The sequence below is a fragment of the Macrotis lagotis genome, chromosome 2 (genome assembly GCF_037893015.1).
Source record: "Macrotis lagotis isolate mMagLag1 chromosome 2, bilby.v1.9.chrom.fasta, whole genome shotgun sequence".
Lineage (NCBI taxonomy): Eukaryota > Metazoa > Chordata > Mammalia > Peramelemorphia > Peramelidae > Macrotis > Macrotis lagotis.
Genome location: NC_133659.1, coordinates 312,321,548 through 312,345,008, shown reverse-complemented (window position 1 = coordinate 312,345,008; position 23,461 = coordinate 312,321,548). Strand labels below are relative to the sequence as shown.

The window sequence follows — 23,461 nt, the reverse complement described above, 5'->3', positions numbered from 1 at the left end:
CAGGTCCCCCATCTAGGTATCTCTTAGGGATAGATAGACTTATAATCTCCATTGTGGGAGGGAGTTTTCACTGTAAAAATACTTTATAACAGTGAAGTTCTAGGACCAGATCCTACTCTTCTTCTCCTCCTACCACCCCCCACCCCCCAATCTATGTACTGTCTTAATAGGGTTGTTGTGAGAATAAAAATGAGAAAATGTGTATCCTACACAAATAGACATGTGATCCTACTGATTAGGGAGCTGCCTTCAATGAACCAGACAGCAAATCATCCATCCCTGCTCATCCTTTGTGAGTAAGTTATTGTAAATATGGACTTTTAAACATTTTGACTTTACTATGTAGGTGGACAGGCCAACTCTTCTAAATAAATCTCTTCCAGTTTGCAGTGCAGTGTCTTGGTTCTTGATGTAGTTAATAAAGTGCCATCTACAAAAAACAGGTTCTGCAGGCCCTTGCCATCCATTGGGGATCCCTCCTTCAAAAACATACTAACAATATATGAATGGGAGACACCTTCTAAAGAACCTGTAAGGTGACATTTTGTTCTGCCAAGTCTATTTTTTTATAGTTCACAAATAATAAACAAAATGGGATTTTATATTTATTCTCTCCATACATCTAATGGTTGGTTTTCAGGTGGTAAAGATATGGTTCAAATTTTGCTTCTTTCCACCTAATAACTTCTTCATTGAGGATTCCCTCAGTTGCTGAATAGATGACTCATAAAGAATTTATATAAATGGTAGACACTCAGATCAGTTGTTTTTGAGTATTTTTTTTTCTTTTTTAGAATTATGGTCCAAGGATTTTATCATATCTTTGGTACCTTTACCTCCTATGAATACTTTGTAAATTAGTTCCTCCATAGGGCATCTAGGTGATGCAGTGGATAGAACACTGGCCCTGGAGTCAGGAGGACTTAAGTTCAAATCCAGCCTCAGATATTTAATTATTGCCTAGCTGCCTTGAATTAAAAAAAAATTTTTTTTTAATTACATTGGTTCCTCCATACACTCATAATGATCCTGCTGTTAGCCTAGCTCTCCTTTATACAAACCATTTGTTTTTCCCATCTTTGTTCTCTTTAATGTTATTTCTACTCTGTCCATAAACACTTCAGTGACTATCATGTTAGGATTAAAGTATAGTGGGTCTGCTACCTTTGATGGGGGAAACAATTTATTTTTGGCCTGTCTATCATATTTTTTCTGGTTTTCTTCTCTTTGTAGTCTTTTTTTTTTTTTTTAATCCTTGAATACCTTTGGTCTGAACTGACTGAATTTGGATACCTTGTCAAGTTTTTTTCTGTATTGGATGTTACTAAGAGTTGTCCATGATCCTTCTTCAATTTCCTGTTTTCCATTTCGATCCAGTGTTGCCTTTGGGACTTTCTTTTCCTATTCAACAAATTCGTTAAATGTTTGCTGATTAAGGTGCTTTCTGAACTCTTTGTAGCAATCTAAGAGCATTGGTTTAACTGCTGGTTGAAATTAGTATAGTTAAAATCGATATAATTTCTGTTTTCCATTTTCCACTATTATTTTCCATGGCTTTCTTAAACAATTCAAAGTTAAATCTTCTTAATTATATAGATTTCTTTTTGCTAAAATTCTTGACTTGTGATTCAAGACCTTAGGTTTTTTTTTTAAAGCAATTTTTTTCTCTTGAGTTTATCCCTGTTGAAATTGGAGTTTAGAACAAGAGGTCATAGCTAGTGTTGCTATGTTTCAGGTCATTCTGTAATTTAGGGAAGTCCCATGAAGACAAAAGGGAACTAGATTGTGTAATTTGAGTGGCCTGTGCTTCTGAATGGGTGTAGAAATGATAAGGAGAATTGGTCTAAAGATTGAACTATTGGGAATTCCTGAGCCTATCCTGGTGTCAATTAAGGTAGCTTTGCATCTAGCTAGAATATGGCAGTCTCTGAACCAAATGGGGTTTCCTTTTCTGGTGAAGAATATAAAATTTCCCCATGCTTAAGTCTCTTCAGACACATGTTGACTACATTTTCGATCCACTTTCTTGAGGGTTGAGGGGTGTCATTAGGGCCTTTTTTGTAGTTGGACCACCCTCAAAATCTATCACTGTCTTTTGGAAAAATAGAACTTTCCTATTGTTAATAGTTTATTAACTGAAATTATTTCTGAAGTATTATATTAATGTTCAGTGTTAGGTTGTAGTATTGAAAAATTGATAATCATAATAAAGTAAAATAGTTCAAATTTTAAATTAATAGGTTAAACAGAAATATATTCTTACAAAAAAAATTTAATGTAATCCCAGGGGACTCTAATAAATTTCAGATGAATTGCAGATTATTTTTAGTTTGTGTTTGTGATATATGAAAGGTAAACTTTACAATGCTATATATGAAAAAGAGGAAATTATTACCAAAAAGAACCCCTTTGTTTTGAAACTGTTAGCATGAGTGAATAAAAATAAACTTTCTACCTCTGTGGTAGACTTTTTTTTAGTAATTTTTAGTAATTATTTAGTAATTATTTAAATTATAAATTGCATATTTAAAATTAAAGTTATAAATTGTGTATTTAAAGAAATTTAAATAAATTATAAAATTACACATGAAGTTGCTGAAAAATTGTTTTCATCTTTTCAGTTTACTATGATAACCTTTGTTTTTAAAAAAAGAGTGGTCTTTTATTTTGAAAATTATAAATATCCCTTAAATTTTAAAACATTGATTATATACAATATTCCTCTCCCATAAAAGAAAACAAATAGGACCTCCCTCGACTATGTGCCCAGAAATTCCTCTCCTTTGTGATAAGTCCCCATTTTTATACATAGCAGTCTTGGTTTTCCCCCCTACATAAGAAAGGGATATAAATTTGTTTCAATCTCCCCCTTTCTTTTGAATAGAGAAGTTCACAGTTTATTTTAAGTCCATAAATGATAAGAAAGAGATGGAGGGTAATTACATAGTAGGAAGAATGATAAAATATATTGCATAATATTGAGGAAACTTTGAATGAACTGGATACTAATTAATTGTTTTTGTTTGTACAGGTATCATTTGGCCACCTGGGATTCTGTCAGAAAGAGGTGGTGGGAAATATTTCTGGCAAGAATATTGAAAGTGGTAGGCTGAGTAACATTCTGTTTTTACATGGTTGTCAGCTCACTAACCAAGATGGATGCTTTTGCCAATGCTTTTCCTCCTGGTGGGGATAGTGTTCTGATGAATTCTCAATCAGAGTTCCAAAAAATGTTAATTGATGAAAGATTTCGATGTGAACATCACAAAACTAATTACCAAACTTTGAAAGCTGAACACACAAGGTAAATTACTTTCAGATTTTAATTTTTTTCCTTTTAAGTATTAAAAGTGGTTGTTAGAAGTTCATATTATTTTGTTGAAGATGAATATTTGTTCTGAAACTAATAGTAAAATTATCTTTTTTAGAATAAGATATTTAAGTTTGTATGTGTATATTATTTTAATTTTTTATTTTCCATTGTCTTTATGTCACATTCATTTCCAAACAAAGCACCCCCCCAACCCTCCCCTTTCTTCTCTTTTATCCCAGCAAGCCAACTTTTATAACAAAGATTTAAGAAAAAAGAGAAAGAAAAACAGTTCAGCAAAACTGACCACAATTTGACCATGTCTAAGTGTATGGAAAAATATTCCGTATTCTGCAACCTTAGTCATCTTCCTCAGTTGAAAAGAAGGACTTCATTTTTTCTGCTCATTCTACAGCTTTTTAGATATTTTCATGCTTCCCATTTATGTTACAGTATGTTACAGTATTCCTGGCTTTACTTATTTTACTCTCTGCATCAGTATCTAGATGTCTTCCTAGGTCTTCCTGAATTCTTCACATTCCATTGCACAATAATATTCTATTACATCTGTGTACCATAGTTTGTTTAGGTATTCCCCAATTAATAGGCATCTACTTTGTTTCTGTTTCTTTGCTGCTAAAAAAGTGTTGTAATTAATATTTTAATGACTATTTTTAATGACAGTTTTTAATAGGATGGTATGGACGTTTTAGTCACTTGCTTATCATAATTCCAAATTGCTTTTAGATAGATTAGACTAGTTTGCAGTTCCACCACCTGTATAGTAGTGTTCCCTATCTTTTTTTTTTAGTTTTTGAAAGGCAAATGGGGTTAAGTGACTTGCCCAAGGCCACACAACTAGGTAATTATTAAGTGTCTGAGGCCAGATTTGAACCCAGGTACTCCTGACCCAGGGCTGGTGCTTTATCCATTGTGCCACCTAGCCGCCCCCCTATGTTTTCATAGAGCTACCATCACTGTGTCTTCTGCCTGCTTTTCCAATTTGTTAGGTGAACAGTGAAACTTAAGATATTTTTTGATTTGTATTTTTCTATAGTCTTATGCCTGGTCATTAAACAGTTGCAATTCTTCTTTTGGGAACTTTGAATTCTCAGACTTGGACCATTCATCTATTGGCGAATGACTCTTAAATTTATATATTTATGTTAGTAATGTGTATATCTTAGATATCAGACCCTTATCAGAGATACCTGGTGCAAAAATTTTTTACTCAGTTAAGTCTTTTCCTTCTTAATCTTAGGTTAAGGTTTTTGAAAAATTATTTTTGGTTTGTTAAAATAGTAGCTTTTACCTGTGTCTTGTGTCAGAGATGTTTATTATCAGATATCTTAGTTTTTTTTTCTCCTCCTTTTCTTTCAATACAGGTGATCAAAATATGTTTTTCTAGGTGAAATTGCTTAAGAAATAATTATTGTGTTGGAAATTAAGTGAAACAAAGTAAAGGAAAAATTTACCAGTTTAACATTCCCCCTGTCATTTTTGTCTATAATGTTGGTTTGGCTTAACATAAAACAATGTCATTGGAAAGTCAGGGATTTACTTTACATTGACTCCCAAGTCTTTTCTCCTCCTTTTTTGAAAATCAGGTTACAGGATGAGTACATAAAGTCACAAAATGAGCTCAAGCGACTCTTAAATGAAAAACAAACTCTTCAGGAAAAATTTCAACTACTTCTTGCTGAACTAAGAGGGGAATTACTAACGAAAACTAAAGATTTAGAGGAATTGAAATTACAGGTGAGAAAACAGATTTGAGATATATACTTACAAATAGATAATTTTTTTCCTGAAGAACAAAATGGTAAAAGTAGCATATGGTAGGTATGTGTTAGCTTTGCAAATATAATAATTTGTTCAAAAAGATTTTTTTCATGGTATAATGGACTTTGATTTACTTATACATCTTTAGGCAATCTAAATGAGACTTCAGTGACTGAAAGAGAGAATGAGACTGAAAACTGTTCAGCTCTGCCTCACTTGAATCCAGTGTACATACTAGTCAAAACATCACCCTCTAATGTCATGGTGCTCTTTGAAAGCAAAAGACAAACAACAAAATAACAATAGCCACCTCTTGTTTGATTTGGGTTTCCCATGTATATTCAGACACATGTTCTTTCACTCCCCCTCCATTTCTCTAAACTAATACACATCCTCTTCTAGTCTTTCCTGTGTTCTCTCTCTCTCTTTATTGAATAGGAGCCATTCAGTAATCCTTACTAAGCCTATCCTTCTATGCTTGTGATCCTTTTCCTTCCTACTTTTAGGACCTTGCTCTGTCAATTTATTTTCTCTTTTCCATGAATATTTCATTTCTCTTCATTGACTCGTGCCTGTCTGCCTAAACATTTGCCTAGGTCTTCCCAATCCTTAAAAAAAAAACTCCAACAAACCTTTGCTTTGACTCTTCAGTCCAGCTCTCATCTCCTATCTCCATTCACCTTTACTGTTAAATTTCTAGGACTGCTTGTACTTACTGCCTTTGGTCTCTCACTGCTTACACTCACCTTAGCGCATTGTCATTTTGCTTCTCCCTGCCTTTGCTCCTACTGTCACATTAAACTACTCGATTACCAAATCCAGAGATTTTTTTTTCAAATCACAATCTTCTTGATTTGTTTTTAAGGTTTTATATTATTGATCCCCCTTCTTTGTTTTGGTTATTTTTTAATTTCCTTTCTTTAGAGATATCATACTTTTCTGGTGCACTTTCTACCTATCTCACTCTTTCTATTCAATCTCCTGTACTTCAACATTTTGATGTCTTAAGTTGCTATCAAAAGTTTTGTCATTATCCTTCACTCTCTGTACTTTTTCACTCATAATTTTAACCACCACACTGCAGATGAGTTAACTGATTTCACTTCTTCAACTGTTAATAAGAGGTCTGACTGTGATTGTCTCACTATCACTTCAAAGTCGGGATGTCTATAACTAAGCTTACTATCTTTTCCTCCTCAAACCTGTTACATTTTCTGAGCTCATTTCAAAATGTATTTTCTCCAAGTTGAACCATAATGTTCAAGTTGTTCAATTTCTGATAGTTGTTTTTCTTATAGTACTTTTTGTAGGATGATAGAGTTTAGAGCTGGGAAAGAACTAAGATGCCTTCCGATTCAACTCCCTTATTTTACAGATGAGAAACATAGACCCAGGGAGATGGAATGATTTCCCCAAATTCAAACATAGCAGGATTTGATTTGAATACTGGTCCTTTTGATCCCAAATCCAGTACTCTTTACCTTACCACATTTCAGTTACTTGTGTACTTTGCTTCCAGTTTCAACTGGACCATAATCCTCTTGAAGGATGGAGTTATCTTGTAGCCAATAGTTACCTCTGTCCTCTGTTTTCCTTAATCTAGAATAATCCTGTGTTCATAGAACCTTTGATTTCAAGACCATATTTTTTCCATGGGTACTATAAGCAGATCAAGAATAGCAAATTAAAGTGGGGGAAAAAGGCTTATACCTAGTTAAATATTGAGTACTTTGTGTATTACTGAATAAATAAATTATATCATTCTCTTTTATACATACCTCAGTAGTGGTATTGGGAAGGTTGGGATTTTTCTCCAATCAGTTAAAAAAAATCAGCTTTTCTAGTTCGGTTGAAATTATTAATTTTATTCAGTAGACCAAGTTATTGCATGATTATAACTGAGTTTTCATCAAAAAAATAATGAAATATCAATTTCCCTGTTCACCATGGTAGCCTTAATTGCTAACTTTTTCCATATTGTTCCAAGTAACTACTTAAAACATCAGTGGCTGATTGTTAGTAAGCCATGTTCTTTGAATTTTTGTCAGCTCTGAGTAGGAAATTAGAGTGTTTAATGTACCATGTTGTCAAATTTCCTCACTATTGATGCTATGATTAGAATAAAATTAGCAGTACTATCACAACTTTTGTAGATCCAGTCTAACATATTTATGTAAAATGGGTTTACTATTACATATTTGAAAAGAAAGGTACTGGACCCAGTGATATCTTCATGATATATTCAGCTCTTATGAGCCATCATTGAATATGAAAATTGATAAGAAGTTAATTTTAGTTTTCCTTACTCAATATTTAAGACTTTTTTCATTTAATAGGTATTAACCCCCCAAAAATTGGAATTGTTAAGGACCCAAATTCAACAAGAATTCGAAGCTCCATTGAGAGAACGCTTGCTGATTCTAGATGAAGTAAGTAAATTGACAACAAAGCCCAGTTATTTTCATATGGTGACCTGTTACAATGGAAAGCTGATGTTAGTGCAGGGAATTTGACTTCCATATAATCTAACGATGTTATGACTAAAGTAATTTATAGAGTAGACAGAATTTAGTTTTTAAGATGTAACTGTCAAATAATCTCACAAACTGAACATTTACTATGACTTGTAACATGATGTGTAGAGAAAACTTCAATGTGTAAGAGGTGTGATAAATTTTGTAACAAATATGCCAGAACCATGAATCCAAATGAATGTTTTCTCCTTCATATTAATCACCTTGGGACAAAATATTATTCCATTCTTACTGCCTTTGCTTAAATTTGTTCAGTGTTTTTGAAACTCATCTTTTGATGAGTTTTTGAAATTGTCTTTAGAGCTTAGAGTATATTCTTTTGAATATCCTTTAATATGACAAGAATTCAATCTGTTAGAGTGGATTTAATATTTAGCAACAGCCTGAAGTCATTAAGAGCCAAGCCTGGTGAATTAAGGTGAGTGATCAAGTTGAAAAAAGATCGATTTTTGATTCAAATGAAAATATGACTACTGAGTAATGAAATTCATTTTCTTGTGTAGCTTTTAAACTGACTCTAAACTTGAAGATTCTGATCCCCTTGAGTTTGTGTATTTAGATGTTTGCTTTTTCATTAATTCCTTTTCTCATTCATTTTTGAATTAATGATTCTCCTGCATCTCTGCTGCCTTATAACTAAGATTAGTTTGTTAATTCTTTTTTTTAAGTTTTTTTTTTTTTGCAAGGCAAATGGGGTTAAGTGGCTTGCCCAAGGACACACAGCTAGGTAATTATTAAGTGTCTGAGGCTGAATTTGAACCCATGTACTCCTAACTCCAGGGTCAGTGCTCTATTCACTGTGCCACCTAGCCGCTCCTAGTTTGTTAATTCTAATCGCCAAAAATTTTCCTGCATTGTTAGGGCTGCTGGTTTGTTCAAAGTTTCATATTAGGCACTGGGTTCAGCTAGATTTGAATGACTGACTTTTAGGTGATTTTTTAATTCAGTTACTATTGTAATTTCTTATGTGATTTTTACTAAATATTAAAATAGCTCTCGTTTTTTATTCATTCTTTTATGCTTTAGATTGTTATTTCTTTGATCAAATTTTTATTTGATCAGATTCAATTGATCAGATTCATAATATTGCAGATGTTTCTTGTACATACTTAGTTGAGAATAGTTTGCTATATTCTGAAGTGAAATATCATGAAATTCAAAGATTAAAACATTTTGTACATGGATGCATTCTGTATTCTCATGAAACCCAATGAAGAAAAAGACTTCCTTTTTCACTGACTGAATCTTTCAGAAATGTACCAAAAATGGAAAAATGTCTGTCTTATTTCAGGCAGTAATTTTTGCTTTTTTATAGACCATTGTTTGTTTGTATTGAATGATCAAATGTTTTATATGTGTATTTAAATTAATATTATTTTCTATCTTCTAATTTAGGAAGGAGAAAAATATAGAAATGAATATAATAAGCTTCGCTATGAACATACTTTTCTCAAATCAGAATTTGAACATCAGAAAGAGGAACATACACGAATTTTAGAAGAAGAAAAACTAAAATATGAAGCTGAGGTGGGCATGTTTTACTGATTATTCAATTCTTTAGTAATTTAATTATTTTGGAAAAAGATGGGTTTTTTGCATGTCAAATTATAATTTTTCACATTTATGAAGTCAGTTTTATATCCCTTGAATTTTTTTTAAAAACACTGCTGTTAATTCATTAGATTTTCACTGTGCAGAAAGATTAAATTACTTCCCTTTTTTGGTCCCTAATTCACTTAAAAATATAAAAGAACAGTTACAACTTTTTAGTTAAAGGAAATTCAATTTCTGTTTCAACAGACATTAAGCACTGTGCCTCAATTTTTTCATCTTTAAAATGAGATAGAGAAGGATATGACAAGCCAAGAAAATCCCAAATGGGGTCATGAAGAACCAATTAAATTGAATTGAAGATACTGGGTGAAGTCCTGGCAGTACAAGTGAAGTGATCTCTCTCCCTCCCTCCCAGGACTTGGCATAGTGTTGCTGAAATAAAACTGTAATAGAAAATAAGGAGAAAAATCCCCCCAATGAGATTTAAATAAGTGCCATTTACTTTGATGAACTTAGCTGATTCTTTTATTAAAGAGCAGGTAAAACTGCTGTCCCTTTTGATCTTTGACATTTTTTTGATGGTTTCTCTTTTTTTTTGGAGTGTCTTTTACTGTATGAGGAATGATAGACTTTAAAACAATCGATCTTACTATCCATTTAGGTCTTTTTTTTTAGGTCTTTTTTGCAAGGCAGATGGGGTTAAGTGGCTTGCCCAAGGCCACACAGCTAGGTAATTATGAAGTGTCTGAGACCAGATTTGAACCCAGGTACTCCTGACTCTAGGGCCAGTGCTTTATCCACTGCGCCACCTAGCAGCCCTCCATTTAGTTTTTTAAAAAAGACTTTAAAGTGATACTTGTAAACTTTTCCCTCCAGATATATGCATTTAAATATTCAAAAACAATTCCTAATTTAGATATATAAAAAGAAGAACATAAATTCAGCAAGTGCATGGCTCCTTTCTTAGAACCAACCATCTCAGTAAACAGAGACTTATTACCAGTTGACCAGTAGACCAGATGAAGTGATGCTTTGGCCATTGCTACCCATGTAAGATATACCCAATATATAGTCAGGCCTGTTGGCCTCCCTTTTTAAAAAATAAAAATCACTTTTATTTCCTACTTTCCTTCAGTTCAGGGAACTCCCAAATTCCCTACTTTCCTTCAGTTAAAATAAATCTGAATAACTCAGATCTTTGTTCAGAATTTTTGTAGAATTCTGGCAGTCTTTTTGTGAAGGTCTAGAATACTATTCTCTTTGGTATTCTTTATCATAGCTCCTTTTGATACATTTTTTAGCTTTCTTAGGGTGTTTGTGGGACAGTTCCTTTTTAATCCTTTCTACTTCCCTTTTCAGTTTTATTAGTGAGTTCATCCCACTCATGGTCTCAATAACAATTGATTGTTTATTTTTTGCAACTTAATCTTTTATCCCTTTTCTTCTTCTCTTTTACAAATCCTAATCACAGGTTTTTTTTAATTCTTTCCTTTTACTCTTCCCTTCATGATTCACTATTAAAAGTTATATTTTTTCACTTAATTCTGATCTCTTCCGTATTTTACTCTCTTAAATACACTCCCTCCCTATTTCTCTCTTAATTCAAATTTTTTATTAAACTGTATTCGTGTGTATATGTTTGTTTCTTCCTATCTTCCCAGGTCTCTTTTCTCCTTCTTTATATTTCTTCACTTAAAATATCAAAATAGAAGAAAACTATTCTTCAGCTTTCAGTCTTATTTGGGACCTTTGAAGGAAAGAAATATTCTGAGCAAACACTTGTTTCTCCCCCCCATTAGATTATGAACATTTTTCTTATTTCATAGTTCCTTTCATTTGCTTCAAATTCATTAGCTTTCCAGTTGTCTTGCATTTCAGAAATTCTTTGAAGTTTTGGTCTTTTCATTAGGAATGCTTCAAATTCCTGATTTGATTTGATTAAAGTCCATTTTTACCCTTTAGGATTTTGCTCCAGTGTTCTTGGAGATAAGCCTTTATCTTTTGCCTTTAGAAGACCATATTACAATCTGTCATAACCTGCCAAGGCTTGGGTGCTCCTCACTCCTCCTTGGTCCTTGAATTCTGTCTTCTTGAATTATTTCTACCTTGACCCACAAAAAAACTCCTCTTGACAAAGACTGTCAAAATTTTGGCTGTTATTTTCTTCAGAGAGCTTTTTTATCTCCTTTTCTAGCTGGCCAATTCTGCTTTTTAAAACCTTCTTTTCCTCATTTGCCTTTTGGACTGCTTTTTTCCATTTTGCCTAAACTGGTTTTTACCATGTTATTTTCTTTCTTTTTTTTTTAGGTTTTTTTTTTTTTGCAAGGCAAATAGGGTTAAGTGTCTTGCCCAAGGCCACACAGCTAGGTAATTATTAAGTGTCTGAGGCTGGATTTGAACTCAGGTACTCCTGACTCCCGGGCTGGTGCTCTATCTACTGTGCCACCTAACTGCCCCTACCATATTATTTTCTTCAGTATTTTTTTGTATTTCTTTAATTTATCTGCATTGCTCTCATTTCTCCTCCCAAGTTTTCCCCCATCTCCCTTTTCCCCCTATCTCCCTTAATTGCTTTTCAAAATCTTTTTTGAACTCTTCCACAGTCTGAGCCCATTTTCTATTTCTCTTGGAGGCTTTGGATACAGAAACTTCGACACATACTTCTGAGTGTGTATTTTGATCTTCCATGGGACCAAAGTAATTTTCTAGGGTCAGATTCTTCTTTTTCTGTTGTTTGCTCATTTCCTTAGCCTAAGACTGATTTACTGCATGTCTAAGGCTTTGGGGGGTTTTGGGGACATCCCACTGGGATCTTTGTTCCTTCAAAGTCTTATGCTCTTTTGCCTATGCTTTGATATGTAAATGACCACAGGCACTCCCCTCTGCCTTGGAGCTGTGAGGGGGATCCCTGCTCTGCTATCTTAGTATAGAAGGCCAGACTACAACCTTGATCTGAGTGTGGGCAAACAGCAGCGTCCTGCCCCAGGGAGAGCAGAGAGATTTCTGCAGTCTCCCTGACCCCCTTACTGTGGGCTGACAGCTCTGGAAGTCCTGGGTGGCTTCCCCGACTCCTGCTGCAGTTCTCACCGCAGGGCTGCTCTGAGGCTAGTGCTCTGCACTCACTCTGGTGTGACAGAGTTCTCTCACCACCCCTCCAAGCTGTCCCTGGTCATCCCTGGGTTCAACAGGTTTTGAAACCACCCCCTCTTCCATGGACCCTGGCGCCCCACAGACTGTTCCTGGAAGACTGGAGTTGGTTTGCTTCAGCCTGGCTGTGCTGTTCTCTTAGCTGTGATTTTTGGGAAGTATTTTATTTTAGAGTTCCTTTCAGGAGGTGATGATGAGTGTATTTTCACTTGTCCTCTGGTTCTGTTAGGTCTGAGCAGATTTCATTTTAATACTTTACAATACTGAACCTAAGCTTTTTTTTTTTAATTTTAGAAAGATTTTATTTATTTTGAGTTTTACAATTTTTCCCCTCAATCTTGCTCTTCCCCCCCCCCCCCAGAAGGCAGTCTGTTAGTCTTTATATTGTTTCCTTGGTATGCATTGATCTAAGTTGAATGTGATGAGAGACAAACCATATCATTAAGGAAGAAATATATAGTATGAGATATGGTAGAATTACATAATAAGACTTTTTTTTTTAAATTAAAGGTAATAGTCTTTGGTCTTTGTTCAAACTCCACAATTCTTTCTCAGGATACAGATAGCATTCTTCATTGCAGATATCCCAAAATTATGCCCAATTGTTGCCCTTTTGGTTGACCAAGTCCATCAAGGTTGATCATCACCCCCAAATTAATATTAGGGTATGTACAGTGGTCTTCTGGTTCTGCTCATCTCGCTCAGCATCAGTTCATGCAATTCCTTGCAGGCTTTCCTGACTTAAGCTTTTCTTTTTGACCTTGGGTTTTGTGTTGTCCAGTGATTTCTTATTTTACTGTTGCTGTTATTTTTTTTTGTATTATTGTTTAGGAGTATTGTTTAGTATATATTCAAAAATTTTGAATTTTTCCTTCTGAATTGAGACTTTTTATCAGGATCAGGCTTCACCTCTTCCTACACACCTGGTTATGATGATAGTCTCCTATTTGTTCTCAGGTTGTCTTCTCTGAAGTTCTGGTGCTGTTAGTTACTGTGGCTACCATGCAGGAAGGTCCAAGGATCCCCAGGACCCAGAGTTCTAAGCTCTTTGGGGTTGTCAAAGGGGGCTCCATTCTTCAGCTTTAAGTTTTCAGAGTCCTGAATCACTGCCTACTGATGACTGCCTTTCCCTGTGCCCAGGAGTCAGTTTAATTCATTTGAAAGCAGCAATTTTCAAACTTTGTGGCTTTAGAACTTCTTCATATTCTTAAAATTTCTTGAGACTCTCCCCACTTTTTTTACATGGGTTATGTCCATTGATATTTACTACATTAGAAAATGAAATGTTTGGTATTATAAAAATTAGTTTTGATCTCAAGTCCCTTACCCCAATCCAAGGGTCTCAAGTTCCTAGAGAACTGAATATATAGAATGTTGTGCAGAGTTAACTGTTGGGGAAAAAAAGAAGGCAGAATGAGAACATAGGGGCCAAAAAGACTTTGGTGGTGATGAATGTCAAGGGGAGGTTGGTGGCCCAGACAAGACTCCCGGAGAAGTGTGTAGGCAGCCAGCCAGACGGGCTATGCTAGCGTCTCACTGGCTGCTTACACAAAACTGGCACCACTCCTACCACATGAGGCAGAACCAGGAAAGCCAAATTCTCTTGAAAACATTTAAGGATGGAAGTTGAAAGAGAACAAAACCAGGCCAAGAATGGAAATTATCTGCCCAGACATTTTTTTAACAAGTTATTCTCCGTCATTGACAGTGAAGCTCTACTATTTAACATCCCTGCCTTGATTTGCTACATGAGCAAATAGAAATAAAGCCAAAAGAAAGATATGAAGAATAACTAGATCAAGTCAGTCAACAAGCATTTATTAAGTAAATAGTATCTGCCAGACATTATGCTAATGACAGGATACAAAGAAAGATAAAAACTTAGTCTCCGCCCTCAAGTATCTCACATTCTAATTAGATCAAGTAAAAGTAGAAGACATCTGTGCTACAAATGATACAATTATCTGACACAGTTATTTGAAAGGCAGGCAAATAACCAGGGTGTGTAAAAATCATGGTCGTTATTATTCCATGAAAAGGTGAGAAAGTATGAGTACTGTTAATCCATATGTGTTTTTTCCCGATTTCTACAAAATTAAAAGAGCAGTTACATATATATTATTGTCATCCTTGATACAGATGTGAGATTAGAACAAACAAGCTTTAAATATTAGTGGTAGACATATTTTGCTTTTATGTCATCTTAAAATATCATTCCTACTCCCCTTGTAGAGGAGAGAAAGGAAATAAAAATCCAGTGTTTCAAAACTAACTAGCACATCAACCAAATCTAATAGTATATATAGTCTTCTACTTGGTTGTTTATAATGCATTATCTTCAGTTTTGAGGTTTGTTAAATCTTGTTCTTAACACAAAGCATATTATATGTAATTGTTTTTCTGATTCTGCTTATTTCATTTTGTGCCTGTAACTTTGCAAAATTTGAGCAAGGTATTATTTTTTAAAAATCTGAAGATTACCTATCTGTAGTTTTTTCAGCTTTATACTTATCACAGTGTTTGAATTTTTCAGTCAATAATTATTCCTTTAGTATCTTACTAACATTTTTCATAGTGTATTCTTCCTTAATATATTTTAACATATAGTAAAATATATATTTTTAAAAATTTATTTTATTTACTCAGTTGTTTTTAGTCATGGCCAACTCTTTATGACCCACCTGGGGGTTTTCTTGGCAAAAAATAATAGAGTGGTTTGCCATTTCTTCTCTAGTTCATTTTACAGATGAGGAAACTGAAACAAATAAGGTGAAATAACTTGGCCAGAGTCACACAGCTAGTAGATGTCTGAGGCTGTTTTTGAACTTAGGTCTTCTTGACTACAGATCCCATGCACTGTCCACTGCTCCACCTTGCTGTCCCAATCAACAATACAAGGACCAGAGTATATCTATTATTATAAATTATGATTATGTCTAGATTTTATCTATTTTCTCATTTCTAAGGATTCTTCTACCTTTAGGGATTCCAAGAATTGGATATTCAAATTGGTATGTAAAATTGTATATTATGATAATTTTCCTATATTGTTGATTACCCTCAAAGCAGGAACTGGGCTTCATGAAAATATTTACTTCTGTAGCCTAGCATAGTGAGCACACACCAGGTATTTAACAAAAACTATTTTTTTTATTAAAGATATTATTTGAGTTTTACAATTTCCCCCCAATTTTACTTCCCCCCCCCCACACAGAAAGCAATCTGTCAGTCTTTACTTTGTTTTCATGTTGTACCTTGATCCAAATTGAGTGTGATGAGAGAGAAATCATATCCTTAGGGAAGAGACAAAAAAAAACCCTAAGAGATAACAAGATAAGACAATAAGATAACTGGTTTTTTTTTTTCTAAATTAAAGGGGAATAGTCCTTGAACTTTGTTCAAATTCCACAGCTCTTTATCTGGATACAGATGGCACTCTCCTTTGCAGATAGCCCAAAATTATTCCCGATTGTTGCACTGATGGAATGAGTGAATCCTTCAAGGTTGAATATCACCCCCATGTTGCTGTTAGGGTGTACTGTTTTGTTCTGGTTCTGCTCATCTCACTCAGCATCAGTTCATGCAAATCCCTCCAGGCTTCCCTGAATTCCCATCCCTCCTGTTTTCTAATAGAACAATAGTGTTCTATGACATACATATACCACAGTTTGCTAAGCCATTCCCAATTGAAGGACATTTACTTGATTTCTAATTCTTTGCCACCACAAACAGGGCTGCTATGAATATTTTTGTACAAGTGATGTTTTTACCTTTTTTCATCATCTCTTCAGGGTATAGGCCCAGTAGTGGTATTGCTGGGTCAAAGGGTATGCTCATTTTTGTTGTCCTTTGGGCGTAGTTCCAAATTTCTCTCCAGAAAGTTTGGATGAGTTCACAGCTCCACCAACAGTGTATTAGTGTCCCAGATTTCCCACAATGATCATTGTCCTTTCTGGTCATATTGGCCAGTGTGAGAGGTGTTAGGTGGTCCCTCAGAGAAGTTTTAATTTGCATTTCTCTAATAATTAATGATTTAGAGCAATTTTTCATATGGCTATGGATTGCTTTGATCTCTTCATCTGCAAATTGCCTTTGCATATCCTTTGACCATTTGTCATTTAGGGAAAGGCTTTTAAACAAAATTATTTGTTGTCCTTGTTAGCTCTAATGAAAATCACTAAACTAGGAATCAGAAGGTCTAAGTTTCATCTCAGCCCTGCTACTTATTAGCAATGTGACTTGGGGCATTCTACCAGTGATGACCTGCCTTACTTGACTGTTTAGGAAGATCAGATTAGATCATGTACATACGATACTGTTATAATACTGATGATGCTGGTGCTGATGACAGCAACAGTAAGTGACCAAAGGAAGGGATTTCAGATATACAAAGGATTACAATAATTTTTTTGTAAAAAAAGAAAAGAAAACTCAAGATAGTAAAAAGCACTTTTCTTGTGGAAAATAGTAATAATTTCTTTCTTAATCTCTCAGAATGTGTGATTTTATCAATTTTATCAATAGGGCTCATTAGTCTCTGTTTTAGTGAATGGCCTCAGAGAATTGATATGGTAGAAAATGTATCACTTTGGAATCTCTCTGGGGTTAAGTCTTTCTGTGTTTAGCTAGTCCAGCCCTTGATTATACTTAAGCCCACCCCTATAAGGTCTGTGTCAGTCTTATGATGACAAGCCTCTCTGACCCGACCCTGGTGTTCCCTGAATGACAGGTGACCGGTGCTTACATGAAATCCTTCTAGTTGAGTCAGATGTGTCAGGCCTTGCAGTCTGCAGTCATAGCCTCCCTACAGTGAGCCATTGGAGGAGTCATAGCCCAACAGATGCTTATGAGGAGCAGGGGACTTTACCAGGGCCTGGAGGGTACAAAATTGATAAAACAAAGTCCCTGTTCTTAGGGAAATCATAATCTATTAGGGAGGTATGGTGCATACAGTATAATAACCATCTGTCAGAGGAGGAAATGCACTTTATGGGGAGCTTCAGTTGTCACATGGGATGGGGCAGGTTCTCACAGAACCCCCACCATCAGAAAAGAGATTGGCGTCCCTCAACTCTAACCTGTACCAGAAACAAAATCCTTTCTCTAATTTATCCAGCCCCTGCTGGATGGCCTCCAGTGAGGAAGACCTTCCTCCTCTTAAACATTCTACTTTTGGAGAAATCTAAAATGTGAGGAAGTTTATCTTTACATCCATCCAAGCAACCAACCAGTGAACATGAAGCACCTACTGTATGCTAGACATTGCCAAATGCTAGTGATAGAAAAAGGCAAAAGACCATTCCTGTCCTCAGGGAGTTTACAGTGTAATGGGGTGGACTGCTTGGTTTGCCTTCTAATAGAGAACCTGGGGCAATGCAGACCTGGTCTAATCCCTCCAGATTCTTGATACCACTCCTCTCCTCCCTCCATGTCTTCTCTTCAGGCTCAATATTTCCTTTGTCTTCATCTGATCTCCATAACTTGAGGCCTGGAGGAGAATGAAGATGTTTTAGTTCATCCCCTCATTTTACAGATGAGGAAGTCAAGGAAGTTCAGTTAGTTGACTGAGGTCATGGAGATAAAGTAGCAGGACTAAGATTTGAATTCAAGCCCACTAATTTCAGAGCTCTAATCATTCTACAGTGCTGTTTCTTAAATCATGAACGTAAAGATTTTACTGTGTTCTTTAGCTAAAATGTGGTATCCAGAATGTGCTCATTAATAAGCCCAGGGTACTGGTACAGTGGGACTTTATTACTCCCTTCTTATTTCTGATGCTAAAATTCTTTTTTTTTTTTTTTTTTTTTTTTAGATTTTTCAAGGCAGTGGGGTTAAGTGGCTTGCCCAAGGCCACATGGCTAGGTAATTATTAAGTGTCTGAAGTAGGATTTGAACCCAGGTACTCCTGACTCCAGGGCCAGTGTGCCACCTAGCTGCCCCTAATGCTAAAATTCTTGATAGAGTTTAGCAATCTATCCTACTGCTAGCTTTTGAGTTTATAGTCCACTAAAACGTTAAGTTCTTTAGATAAATTGTCTTTTTATCTTATGCAGTTCTTTACACCATCATCATCATGGTTAGTATTTATATTGTGCTTTGCAGTTTGCAAATGCATTTTAGAAATATCTTATGTTGCTTCCATAAAAACCTTGAGATATAAGTTTTAGAATTCCATTCTATAGATGAGAAAGTAAAGAGAGGTTAAGTGACTTACCTAGGGTTACCAAATAAATGAGGTATCAAATCTGAGACCAACTTTGAACTTAAGTTTTGGAGGTTTCAGTTGTAGCATCCTATCCACTTTCCACTTAGCTGGTCTAATACCTTAAATTTATCTCCTTTAAGTTTTCCTCATATTAGATATGATTCCATGGTTTCATCTCTCAAATGTTTTTGAGTTCTGACTCTCAACCAGTGTCAGAGTTATTCCCCAGTTCTGTATCACCTACAAATTTCACAGATAGCTCTTGGTAACTGTTAAACAGGGGCAGGCGCTGATGGATACACCTAGAACATTTCACTGGAGACTGCCTGCTAAGGTGTCAGGGATCCATTAGTAGCTCCTCTTTGCATTTTGTTCTGAATCCATCTAGCTGTTGTCTGTCTTTTCACCAAGAATAGCCTGCATCAAATGGTTTGTTAAAATCTAGATAAAGTTAGTAATCATGATGCAAAAAGAAATGGATGTGACCTCTTCTTCACGAAACCAAGGTGGCTTTCTGTGATCACTGGATCCTTTTCTAGATATTTACTCACCATCCATATAGTAATTTAGTGTAGCTTTTTTTCTGGGAATTGAAATGAAGCTCATTGTCCTATAGTTTGAAAAATTCCAGACATGTTATCTCCCTTAATGCTGTGGTATCTCACTCTCACAGTCCTTCAGAAATCACAAAGAGTGATGCAGCTCCCACAAACCCTATAGGAGCCAGGTGCTTGATCATGTGAAGGACAGCCAGGTACTCTTTTCATAGCTTCTCCATGAATTGTGGGCATCACTCCCATTTGTTGCTGTTCTGTCATTCAGAGAAGACAGAGACAGAATCAGTGTTCAGAGACCCTGTCTTACTGTGGTGCTCAGTGATCACTACAGCATTTCCCTCCTCCCCTCAAGCAATGATCTTTTCCATTCTTTGAACTCCCTCTTTTCCTCAGGATAGTTAAAGAAAATCCAGAGTGGCTTCTTCCATTCTCCTCACCATACTCAGTTCAGTTTGATGGTGTTAGGACTCCTGATGTTCTTTTTTTATTTTTTATTTATTTTTCCAATTATATGTAAAGATAATTTTCTTTCTTTTTTTTTTTAGGGTTTTTTTTTTTTTTTGCAAGGCAATGGGGTTAAGTGGCTTGCCCAAGGCCACACAGCTAGGTAATTATTAAGTGTCTGAGACCAGGTTTGAATTCAGGTACTCCTGACTCCAGGGCTGGCGCTCTATCCACTGTTCCACCTAGCCGCCCCATAAATATAATTTTCAACACTCATTTTTGTAAAGTTTTCTTCCTCCCATCTTCCCTTCCCCCATCTCAGGATACCTAGTCATCTGACAGAGGTTGTTATTCATGTCCCATCTTCCCACATTCTTTAGAGCACAGTCCCTTGCTTTTGTAGTCATTGTCCATTATTTGCCCACATGTCTGTTTTCTGTTTTGTGCCTTTTAAACATCTTAAGTAGATGATTTTCTTCTCTGCATCAGGAAAAATTAGGCAGGAGCATTATAGTTGGATATTAATGGATGGGTAGGATTTCATTTGGCTGATTTAGGACTGTTATTTCTGGAAGTGAAATTGAAGACAGATAGCATAGAAAGAGGTCAGGGGATGCTGGTTATGTCCAGCATGTTTCATTGTGCTCTAACGGACTCCAGCATGTCGTGGCTGACCACAGGGCTGACATTGAGCCTCTGTTCCATCCTGATGGGAGTGCCCAGGCCACCAGTCAGGGAAGGAGCTGCTAGTCTACAGGCAAGGTTTTTCCCAAGGGGAGTTCTCTATCCCAGTGAATCACAGTCCAATCATCTCCTTTCCCACCTCACCCCCAAACACCTGAATAAGGAGTAATCGAAGGATTTTGTGAAACAAGACCATCTGTTCAAAATAGTCCTGGCATAAAGAGAAGATACGAAAAGGAGAGAGAGAAGAACTCATAATCCTCAATATTCCACACGGAAGGTAATAAGAGTCTGTTCTAGTGGGGTGGCATTGAGCTATTGGAAGGGAGGAATTTGATACAGGAGGCAAAGGCAGAATCACTAGAGCTTGACATTGCTTGGATGTGAAGGGGAGGGGTGATCTATAAATTAAGAAGGAGAAAAGTTAAGTTTGGATTTTAGATTTGGCATTGTATGTACGTGGACATGATTGTTAAAGACTTGTGGTGGTCAGATAGGGAATCTAGGAATTAGAAGGTGCCCCACAGGTCATGTAGTCCCACCAGTACATGAAGAAGAATCTCCTTTCTAAAATAATTATCCAACCTTTCCTTGAAGATCTTCAATTTTTGTCTGGCATATGGGCTGACTCTCTGGGATGGGAAGAGGATGGGGTAACTTTGATGATGAAACAAACAGAAAATATCACCTTATTAAAAAAACTAAAAAAGGGGTGGCTAGGTAGCATAATGGATAGAACCTGGCCTCAGGCATTTAATAATTACCTAATCATGTGGCCCTGGCAAGCCACTTAACCCCATTGCCTTGCAAAAAGACCCAAACAAACCTAAAAAAAAAACCAACTAAAAAAGGAATTTCTTGTATTCTGAATAAACTTCTGGTATAGTAGAAAGAATGCTCATCTATTCACTTCTGTCTTGGTGCCTTGGGCCATTCTCCCCTCCTCTATAAAAGAGATGCTGCTTTGCATTGGTGGAGGGAGATTCCAAACTGCTACTTCCCTATACTTTTGAAATCACAGTTCTGAACCAAAAGGAAGATCACAAAATTCACTTGAGTTTGCCTTCTGAAAAAACGAAAGTCATTTCTAGCCCTCACCTTGATGGCAGGGCTAAAGTCAAATCTATAAAAGGAAAAAAAAATACTGAGGATACCATCCCTCTCCTCATTTTTCTGTGGGGAGATTTAATTTATTTATTGGGAAGAATATTTTCAAAAGTCAATATAATCAGAATTTGAAATAGTGGAAAGGAACCTGGGTTTGGAGCCAGAAGTTTTGAGTCTAAATCCCATCTCTTCTCTTGATTCTGAGTCCTTGGGAAAGTCATTCAATTTGTGAATCTCAGTGTCCTCATTTCAAATGAAATGATTGGACTAGAAGGCCTCAGGTCCTGTCTGCCTCTCTGTCCTCCTCTGAAGGTTAGTCACCTTTGACTTTTGCCTAACTCTCATCATTAGGATGTTTTCCTTATATTAAGTTGAAATGTACCTTTCTGCCACCCACTGTGTCCTGGTTCTGCTTCTGATACACTTCATGTACTTGAACACTGTTGTCTTATCCTGTGAGTTCTTTTCACATTCATTATTTCCAGTTCCTTTAACTGACTCTTTATCCTCTTGCCTTCCTCTAGGCTGTCCAGGTTCTGGCTTGTCAGAACCCTTCCTGTAGCATGTCCCTCCAGACCTGGTGGCAGTGCATCACATGTGGTCTGATAAAGGTGGTGTATAATGGGACTATCTTTCCTCTGAGCTTGGTGCAGCCAATTACATTGATTTTGGGGACCCCTGAGTCACAGTGGCTCATATTGAGCTTGTAGTTCATTGAATCCCCAAATCTTTTTCAGAGGCATTGTTCTGTAGATCCCCCTCATCCCCTTTTACTTGTTGAGGTGATATTTCTTTCAAATCTGTATTTTCAAATAGTGTAAGACTTTGTATTTATCCCCATTATGTTATGACCCATTGTTCCAACCTGTCAGTCATTGTGGATCTGGAATCTGTCTTCCAACATCTTAACTATCCCTCTAGGCTTTGGAATATCAGGAAATTAAGTAAGCATAAAATCTATATCCTTATTCAAGTTAGGGAAATATTAAATAGAATAGAACTCAGTGATAAATTGCTGGGAGATTTTATTAGGGACTTCCTTGTCTACATTTTCCCAGAAGCTCATATTTGTAGAGTTACTATTTGAAGCCATGTGAGTAGATGAGATTGCTGAATAAGAGAAATAAGTAAAAGAGCTGATGAGGGCTAAGGAGACGACCTTGGTGAAACAACATTAAGGAGGCAGAAGGAGAGAAACGAAGTGTCAGTGAAGTGGACGAAAGATCCCTTCAGGAGAGGATGGGAATTGAAAGTGTGGGAAAGTGGAAACTGAGAACCAAGGGAGGATGAAGCACAAGGAAGATGTACAGTTTTGTAGAGATGTCAAGGGGTCATTGGCTTAAGGAAAGTGGTAGATTTGGCAATCATTTGTGACCTTTGAGAAGGCAATTTCAGTAGAGTGGTAGGTTTGAAAGCAAAATTGCAAGGAAGGAGAGACATAGATGACAGTTTTTGTTTTTTTTTAAGTAGATAGAGGGGAAAATAGTTCAAGCAGTTAGTAAGGACAGAGGAAAACTTTTAGTAGGTTTGAGACCTAATCATATTTGTACATGAATATGAAGGAGACTGGGGAGGATGAGATCAAGAGAGAATTGCCTTTCCTTTGAGAATAGGAAAGGGAGGAGATGGAGATGAAAATGGGAGATACTTCAGATGTGGAGGGGAAGAATGTATATCAGCTACACTGCATAAAAATGAGACTTAGAATGTTCAGAGAATTGCTGTTGAAAGTATATGGGTATTCTGACTAATGTACATTACTCAGATCTGGAGATCTTATGTTTCTATTAAACAGTTTTGTTGTTTCTTAAAAGAGGAAAAAAGAAGCCTGCTTCTGAAATCTGGTGCTTAATTCTTTCACTAAGGAAAGATTAAATTTGATGTGTATATTACTTGAAAGTGGTTAGGGGCCAGTAGTGTCCTTAATTTCCATAATTGAAATCTCTTGTGAAAGTACTGGGAATTGTAATTAATAAAAGTTCTGAAAGATAATCCATTAGAGTACTTGGAAACCTTAATTAATGGAAGCTGGGTTGCTAAGAGTTTTAGATAAGGCTGAAGTCATGTTTTGTCTTCTGACCAGTTGATTGTCAGTAATAACTAAGAATCTGCTTTAATTTCCTTTGCTTACTACATT

General features: G+C 36.0%; 1 protein-coding gene across 7 annotated transcripts in view; it reads left to right on the top strand.

Annotated features, from left to right (window-relative positions):
* Positions 1–23,461, top strand: part of CEP83 (centrosomal protein 83) — a 120,814-nt gene that overhangs the window by 53,091 nt on the left and 44,262 nt on the right. For all 7 annotated transcript variants that reach the window (XM_074226598.1, XM_074226593.1, XM_074226592.1 and 4 more), the window contains 4 exons: positions 3,032–3,304; positions 4,918–5,068; positions 7,429–7,521; positions 9,022–9,153. In XM_074226598.1, coding sequence (XP_074082699.1) covers positions 3,132–3,304; positions 4,918–5,068; positions 7,429–7,521; positions 9,022–9,153 — 549 coding nt within the window. In that variant the 5' untranslated portion in view covers positions 3,032–3,131. The remainder of the gene's footprint in view (positions 1–3,031; positions 3,305–4,917; positions 5,069–7,428; positions 7,522–9,021; positions 9,154–23,461) is intronic.